This window comes from Eublepharis macularius, chromosome 14 (genome assembly GCF_028583425.1).
Source record: "Eublepharis macularius isolate TG4126 chromosome 14, MPM_Emac_v1.0, whole genome shotgun sequence".
NCBI lineage: Eukaryota > Metazoa > Chordata > Lepidosauria > Squamata > Eublepharidae > Eublepharis > Eublepharis macularius.
In genome coordinates, this window is record NC_072803.1 from 2,900,046 (window position 1) to 2,908,807 (window position 8,762).

General features: G+C 45.5%; 1 protein-coding gene across 1 annotated transcript; it reads right to left on the bottom strand.

Moving 5' to 3' along the window:
- Positions 1 to 2,335: 2,335 nt before the first annotated feature.
- Positions 2,336 to 8,003, bottom strand: LOC129342704 (nicotinamide N-methyltransferase-like). Its single transcript, XM_054998603.1, has 4 exons — positions 7,620 to 8,003; positions 5,366 to 7,243; positions 4,456 to 4,663; positions 2,336 to 3,205 (listed from the first exon to the last, which is right to left on the bottom strand). The coding sequence occupies exons 2-4, from the start codon at positions 5,517 to 5,519 to the stop codon at positions 2,785 to 2,787; spliced, it is 783 nt and encodes a 260-aa protein (XP_054854578.1). The 5' UTR covers positions 5,520 to 7,243; positions 7,620 to 8,003; the 3' UTR covers positions 2,336 to 2,784.
- Positions 8,004 to 8,762: the final 759 nt, after the last annotated feature.

An 8,762-nucleotide genomic window follows, 5' to 3' on the forward strand; every position in this document is an offset into this window, starting at 1 on the left:
AGATTTTATTAAAAATATACAGTTTAAACAGGGATGTAGAGAAATAGATATATTAATGGATTTGATAAAGTATATACAAAAGAATTTGAAAATGCTTAGAGTAAGGGACATAATATATATATGACTTAGAAGAATTTAGTTGAAAATAAGTTAAGTAATAGGATAAGTTAAGGGTTGGAAAGCTGTTGGAAGTCCATAAGGAGGGGGGAGGGAAAGGGTGGGGGTTGATATATTATAGGTAAGATGGGGAGTATGTGTTATTATGTATTAACTCTGTACTCACCAATAAAAGTTTAAAAAAACAGTTACAAAGGAAATGGGAATGGCAAGTTTGTTGCTGGAAGGCTTCTGATTAAAGGGACATCGAGACCACTGAGGAAGACAGTTATATTTAACCCTCTTGATTTAGTTTGGAGAGAAGCAGGGGGTGGGTAGACAGCTAGATAGCTATCTCCCAACGGAGGGAAAAAGCAGGAGCAATAACCAGAAAGATAACTACTCTTCCTTCAGGCAGAAACAATACCCTGTTATTATAGCCTCCCAACTAACTGCATGTTCCTTATTATAAAAAAATGGACCCTCTTTATATATCGCCTCTCAAATTTTGTCCCAGCCACACACAGTCCCATACATGTTCCAATCTCTCACTGCAATCAGGAGGTCAGGAAGGCTCTCACACTTTTATTATTCCACACAATGTGCAAAACAGAAGTGTTCAGGAAGGCATTTTTATAAAAGGCATTAGACTTGCAATATAATGGAACAGTCCAGGAGGGCACTTTTATAGCGGGAAGGATTGTAATCTATAGCAGTGTTTATTGCCTGTATAACCTTGCTTTTAGTGCAAAAGCCTTCCTTTGTAATCCACTTTCTGCATTGTTTATGGTGTGTCATACTAGTTTTCTGTTTGCATTGTTTTCTAGTTCTGTAATTCTAGTCCTATTGCATTCTATATGGGATTTCTCATGCTGATTGAAGTACTTTTTATGTTTTCTGATCCACACGGATCCAGAGCCCAAGTGGTGACCTTCATCCTATCAGTACCATCATGGTAACTGGGTTAAAATGATCCATAAACAGAACAGATGATGCATTAGAGTTTTGTTCTGTCCAATCTATGTAACCACCAGCATCTAAATTGGAATTTATTGAAGAGGTTTTATTAGCCAAAAAAACCTTGCAGAAGCTTTGCAGCTAATAACGTGTTCCTGAGAAATTAAAGACTCAGATTTAGGAGTCAGCAAATGCTAAAATATATTTATTCTTCCTGATTTATCCAAAATACCTTAAACAATTGGGCTGGGTGTGTAGCGGAGATGTAAAATTTCTTTGCTGCTGTAAGTGCTGTCCCACAGGTCTTCCAGTGAATTCTCTCGCATGCTCTGCCAGATTCGCTCCAAGTTTTCTACCAATGTCACCTTAAGTGTTTCCCAGCCCTCTTTCAGGCCACCCAGCGTCATAGTAAACCGAGGGTCTGGGTTCATTGTGAGGGTGGGATTAGAGGTTGACAGGAGGCTATCTTGTTAATAGCTTCCAGGCGCTTCGTGCTCCAAGCTCCCACTGCAGCCTCAACAGAGCATTCATTCTAGAAATCCCCAAGTGGATTCTCAAATCCAATAGGATTCACGAATCTGTGCCGGCAGACTTTATTGGACAGCCTCTTTCCTCTGAGGATTGTCAGCGCCACGTTCACCCTTGCCTTGAGTAGACAGTGGTCAGACCGTGGCATAGACTAGTGGTTGTCAACTATCTTGGTTCCATTGGCACTTGGTCACTTATTAATTTTTATACTGAAAATGTCAGAAATGTGTTCTTTGACATTCAGAAATGACTGCCCTGGTTGCTCTTCATTCACAATGCTGTCATTATGGTTCCTACCATATTTTGGAACATTGGACCTCCCTTATTATAGTGCCCCGATTACCCATTGCATTGCACTCTTTTTATTTATTTATTTACTTTGCCACACACCCTCATTTCTCCCCAATGGGGACTCAAAGAAGCACTCTTTGAAAGAGACCACAAAGTTATTGAGCAGAGAAACACAGGCTTTAAAAATAGGTTTGCATTCCCTTTCAGTCATGCTCTAACATCTGTATTGGATCAAGACCTTTGCTGCTTTTTTGTCTGCAGTGGTACCCAGCTGTGCCATTAATTCCACAAAGTGCCTGCTTCTATTAGTGCTGCCTCAAAACTCATGCTCTGCAATTTCCATTCCTCAGCTCTGTTCCAGAGAACTAGAAACTAGCATATATTAGCCACTTTTTAAAAAGGGTGGCTGAGGTCCCTCCTGAGTCCTGATACGTCTTCAAAAAAAGGGAGGCCACCACCAAAACATAAAATACGTTGTTTATTGCAGTTCCATAGATACAAAAAGTCATTTGAGCAGCTGCAGCTGCAAGCACGAAAAATACCTAGGCAGAAGACAAGGGCGTGAAAGGCAAATCAGCTCAATTAAGGCTGAGCTCCAACGCCATGCATACAACAAGCCAAGGAGGGCAATACAGACACGTCCCCACCCCAAATCCTGAACTCCACAGGCTCCACCCCAAATTTCCCAACCTGGAGGTGGCAATCCTATCTTTCTCTGAGCATATATGAGGAATAAATTCTGCTACCTTGAAGAAGTGTCTCTGGGCCTCCACTTAAACCAACTTTACAAAGACTCTATAAACATCAAACACTCTCTCATCCAAAGGAGGGAGGATTGTGTAAGCATAATGATAAAAATGGAAATCAGAACTTGTGCTAATCTAGCCATTTACCACTGCCACCACACCTGCTTCAGTGTTTTCTGGCAACCAGCACACACGCCCCCTTAGCATCAAACAGAGTTGCTGGAAAGTTGAACTTAGTCGCCTCCAGCCACACGATATCAAAGCCAGCCTCTTTCACGGCTTCCTCTACACATTTCTGATCCAAGTAGAGGCCAGAGAACCGGTGCTGGCCAACCATGTAGAAAGTTGCTTCCAGAACGACAAATAAAACCAGGTGCCCCCCAGGCTTTACGAGGGTGCTGATGTTCTTCAGGGCAGAACGGTAGGTGGGCAAGTCTTTGCAAGCTGCTTCCAGGCACCTTGCGGAGAGGACACAGTCAGCTGGAGGGAGAGACAGAGGGGCCAAAGGGTTGGGCTGGGTCACGTCACACTTCAGGACTCGCTTGATGGCTTTTCGGACCTTCTCTTCCTTTTGGACCCACTTTTCTCTGGAACAGAATAATAGACGGTTAGGACAAGCCCTCCACCCCATATCTCCATTAGATGTCCCTCCTGTCTAGGGCTGGACCACACATTCCCATATCACAGGATCCTGAGAATCTGTGGGGTGTCAGAGTGGAGCTTGGTAACCAGAATTCCTCCTTATTCAGACCTGCCCTGTTGCCACCCACTCCTCAGGGCTCACTGCTGAAGCTTGCCTCTGTAGTGTGGATTGCCACAACCACCGTCTAGGCTCAGCCCCCTTACGCCTCTGTCTGTTGAGAGCCCAGTGGGGCCTATGACTAATTAGTCACAGCGTCTGTGACTAATTGGCGGCTTCACTGAGAGAGTATGCGAAACTGTTCCACAGGGATCTAACTACATGTGCCTGCTGAAGAAGTGATCCATTCACGAAACGGGCTAATACTACGTGTGCTGGCAAATCCCGTCCTGTGGCTGATGAGGTGGCTCAATTTGCTGACTGGGCATTGGACCCCTTCAGCTCTTCACAGCCTCTTTTCTTCAATTGCAGCTTGATGTTATTGGACATTTTCGCCCTTTAAATGTTTTTGCTGTGGACGGTATCCCTTGTAAACTGTTCCATGGCTGCCTAATTGAATGGAAGTGCCAGTGTGCACCCTTGTATTGTTGTAATTGAGTGTTGCTGCCTTTAGGTTGTATAATTCTTAGGAGGTGCCTGCGTGCACCCCCCCCCTTTACTGTTTTGTGCCAGTGAGCACTTTTGTGATGCATTTACTGGGATGGTTGTTGTAACACTCACATCTTGATTACTTTAGTACTTGGATTATTTTGTATATACACATTATAACTATATTTTTGATAATTTGAGTGTTCTTAATGTGTATTCATTGAGTTTTCACTTCACAGCCCTGGTTTTGTCTGTAATTTTGCTTGCGCCTCCAGGTAGTGGCTGGAGATCTCCCGGAATTACAACTGGTCTCCAGGCCACAGAGAAGAGTTCACCTGGGGAAAATGGATGCTTTGGGGGGCGGACTCTATGGAATTATGCCATGTCAAGGTCCTTTCCCTCCCTGAACCCCACTTTCTCCAGGTTTCTCCAGGTTTCACCCCCCAGATCTCCAGGAATTTCCCAATTTAGAGCTGGCAACCCTAAGGCCAAGAGAGGTAGGGACTGGGCATGGCAAGAGGAAGGAGAAGAAAAGGCCAGAGCAGGAGGAAGGGAGAGAGCATATTGACTGACCAGCGGAGGAAGCCAGAGCTGGCTTGTTTGCCATACCTGTCCCCTTCCAGCTCGCAGAGGTACTTCACTACTGGACTCCAGTCAAAAGCTCCCGGCTCCTTCCTCAGCCACCGCTGCAGCTCCTCCCGGTTTTCGTCCGTATATTCTGTGGCGATGATCTCTCGGAAGGACTCGCAGGCAGAGAGGAACTGGTAGATGGTGGGTCCACTTCCAATATCAATCAGGGTGTCTCCTTTAATGCCACCTGCATGGCGTCACACAGTTGGTCAAACAAGCTGACCCTGCAGAGCTTCTTTTTGCTCAGCTGGGATAAACTTTGTGCTTCTCAAATAGATATAAATACCAAAGGTAGGATTACTCTCAATCTTTTCAGCATGCCATATCAGTATGGCCGTTTTCACGCTACTAACCTGCTTCCATAACGTTGCGAAACGTGTAAAAACCGCGGAAGATAGCATCTTCTCATGAGAGTTTTGCGCAATGTCGCGCAAAACTCTCGCGAGAAGACACTATCTTCCGTGGTTTTTGTGCAATGTTTGCAATGTTACGGAAGCAGGTTAGTAGTGTGAAAACGGCCTCTGTCTGGTCCCGTGAACTGGCATGCTTTCAGAGGCAAAAAATACATTTATTTGATTTATTTGATTTATTTGGGTTTTAGCCCATGAATGAGCTCAGAGCAGTTAACTATATATTAAAAGGTACATCAAAGTCATAAATAACATAGAGTTCAATCATAAAAACTCAAATGATGGTCCCATTGACGGAACATTTTTCTCCAGTTTTCTAGTTGATAACCCTGTTGTGGGTGCATAACAGAAGACTGTGATATGCTACAGAGGTGAGCAAAAAAGTTGGCACCCCTGTCCGTAACAAAATGGAGAGATTTTGTTCCAAGGTAGTCAGTTGCGGGAGAGCTCTGGAAGAGACAAAGGACATCAACACTTACCCGAATGGAATGCCTTGTGAAAATTTTTGAGGCCAAAAACTTGAAGGGCAGTTCCTTTTTCTTTCTCAGGATGGAAAGAAAAATACGTTTCCAGGTATTCTTTTGGGTCAAAATGCTGAACATAGCAGTCTTTCTCGGTGAAGGCTGCTGCCATAATGGGTCTGTAGTTGCCCAATTCTTCACTGTCTGGTTCTAGGATGTTCTACCTCCTGTCCCTGCAGGTCTCCTTATCCAACCAAAGGCTTTCCCTTCAAACTCATGCTTTTATTTGTCTGCCCTCCTATCATCCCTCCCCTAATTCCATTATGGTTACTTTTCTAAAGTCCTTCACAAAAGTCCTAGATTCACAGTTTTAATTAATTTTAAATGAGTAAGAGAAATGATCCCGTTCCTATAAAGTTTAATAGCCCCGTTAAAGGCGCTTTGTGGTTTGAGCAGCCTTCTAATAGGTGATATGTTTGGGGAAACTTTGCCAGCCAATTAGAGGTGCAGATTGGGGCAGGGTGGGGCATCTGGCCTCCCAGTTTATGAGTTCAGCTCTCTCCTCTGTCCCAGCCTGGCTTTGGTCTTCCAGTTTTGGCTACAGTTCGCTGTGGATGGTCATGCGCCTGGGGGAGACAGCCAGGCAGTTGCATCACCAGGTCATGTCAGGCTGCGGGTAACAACAGAGTTTAGGATGGTGCTGTCTGTGCGCTTGCATTCTTTCTGGGAGAAACGTTTTTGTAAAGCTTGGCCATGCACAAAGATTTACTTCTTCTCAATGCTGTTGCTGTATTTGTCCCAACCATCATCATTTTTCCAGATTAAGCACTACCAGTTTGGAATTGCTGTTGCTCCAGAATAAGAACCAAAACTTTGAGATGGACATTTTTAAAGACTATGTGATGAAGATGCTCAATTAGGTGTGCCTGCAGCTGAGCTAAGAAGGTGCAGCTGCCAATCAGCCAGATTTGTCTTGCAGCAGCCTGCAGCCTAATGCAGCTACATCAAAGAGCAGAACCTCTTTGGTGTCTGTTCTTTGTATCTGTAGGCTGCTGTAGATGTGTGACATACCAGTTCCTGGTACATGGACTCTTTTACAGTTCTTTTAATATCATGGCTCATTGCACAAGTTGTAGACTTGACGGGAGATTATCTTCTTTAATTGTTGGGTCCCACTGAAGCTCTGTTAGAAAACATCTTCTTTCACAAACTGCCCAGAGAAAGGAAGGATAGCTGCCAAGTTTATTGGGCCTTGTTTTTTCTGGAATGCACCATGGCTTGAATCAGTGGCCCAGCCACCCTGACACCAGCTGCACCCCTGTCCTTTCCAGAGGCTGGGGGAGTGGGGCAGTTGCCATTCCTGACACCAATCAAGAACATTGTGTACAGCTGCATTGGTCCAAAAGTGAAAGCCAAAAAAGCCTTTGTCTTTACAGTCTATGTAATACCATTTGTTAGGAGCAATCCAAGGACATAGTGTTGCAAGCATTTAAGTTTCCTAGAAGCCTTTATCTGGCCAAATGTTGCAAAATTTTCAAGAAGGAAAAAAGCAGATTTTTCAGGTCATGGTTTTAAGGACTTTTCATGCCGGGTGGGACTTCTGGCTGGTAAAGAAGATATCAAGGGCCACAAAAGCAAGAGGCAGTAAAACCAGAGCAACCACCCCCCTGTTCACCGTCTCAACTCTCCCCTTAACCTGTAAGACTCCAAATCGCTCAGGAGATATGTCTATGGTGTCTTGAAGGACAGCCAAATTAGGTAGTCATCACCACAAGTTGCATTTTCATATTCACACACTCTTGCTACTTCCATTAGTCTGCAGAAGTCACGTCCCTCTCTTGACCAGCTGAGTTCAGGCATCATACAAGTAGACAAGTTGCTTACAGCCCTGTTGGTCTGAAAGTAAAATACTTACTGGTTAAGAGGGAGGTTAGAGATGTTGGGTGGGGGAATTGGTGTGATAGAGTTTAATCATTTTATTGCTTCTTGCTTTCATGGATGGGTCCTAAGAAAAAGTATTATATGGAGCCTAACTGACCGTATTGCCCTGACCTGGATAGCCCAGGTGAGCCTGATCTCAGATCTCGGAAGCTAAGCAGGGTTGGTCTTGGTTAAGTAATTGGATGGGAGACCTCCACCAAGGACCAGGGTTGCAGAGGCAGGTAGTGGTAAACCAACTTTATTAGTCTCTTGCCATGAAAACTCCCCCAGGGTCACCATAAATCAGCTATGACTTGATGGCACTCTCCACTTCCAATTTACCATATCTTACCTTATTCTATCTGTGCTCTTTGTATCCATCCTACTATATAATTCCCTCAGCGTCTTTCCGATGATGCACATTTATCAGGCGCACCAGGATAAAAGCGCGCTGTGGAACGCCGCCAATGGAAGGTGCCGCTGTTCCGGGGCTAGGTAGCCCAGCTGGAGGAAGAGGGTGGCGCAGGAAGAGCGATAGGCTCAAGCCCCGGTGGAGCCCGGGCGACGGGGCGGAGGCAAAACGCCCATCGCCCCTGGAGCTCCACTGAGCCGTGCCGCGCTGCTCTCGGCGGGGACTGGGCAGAGGCAAAACGCCCGTCCCCCTCGGAGCCGCGCTACACCGTGGCGCGGCGCTCTCGGCAGGGACAGGGCGATGGGGCGTGAGCAATGGGGCATTGTCCTGAGAGGCCCGCTGGAGCCGGGCGTGCGGAGGGAAGAGCGAACCCCCTTGCCCTCCCTACCTGCCATCCCTCCCCAGACCCCTCCTGCTTCTCACTTCTCCCTAGACCGCCCCCCTTGCCGCCCACCTGCCAGCCCTTCCCAATCCCCGCCCCCCCCCCCAGCTCCAGCTTTCTAGAGACCGTTGTATTTATTTGCACAACGGGCTCTGTTTCTGGTTTGTAAATAAAGCTATCAGTACAGGATCCCAAAACTTGAGTATCCTCTTAACCAAAGGGAACCAAAGCCAGGTAGCCTTGTTCTTGCCTAGAACGGTTCGCAATGTGGAGAACTGAGGAGCCTGAACTGGTGTTGTTTTCTTGAGAGAGAGTTTAGCTGGCTGCAGGGGAATTCCTTGGGAAATTGTTGTTTCGTAATTTCTGTAACTCTGCTTCCATTTCTGTAACTCTGGAGGTCTGGTCTTGGAGTGCTGGATTTTTTAAAAAAACATTTCATAATCTCACGGAGAAAGGCAGGCTATAAATGATGTAAATCAATAGAACAAAATAAAGTAATAAAAAATAGTATTCTTGGCTTTGAGGAGTTATTGGGAAGAATGTATGGAGCTCAGCAGTGTGCTGAGGATTCCTGTAAATTTCTTAAGGTTTTTTTTCCCCCAGAGGCAAGGAAGTAGTGACGTTGTACTTCCTGCCTCAGCTCCCCTAGTATCTTGGGCCAGTCTGGGAGAGAACAGCTATTTTTAAACCACTTAAATAGG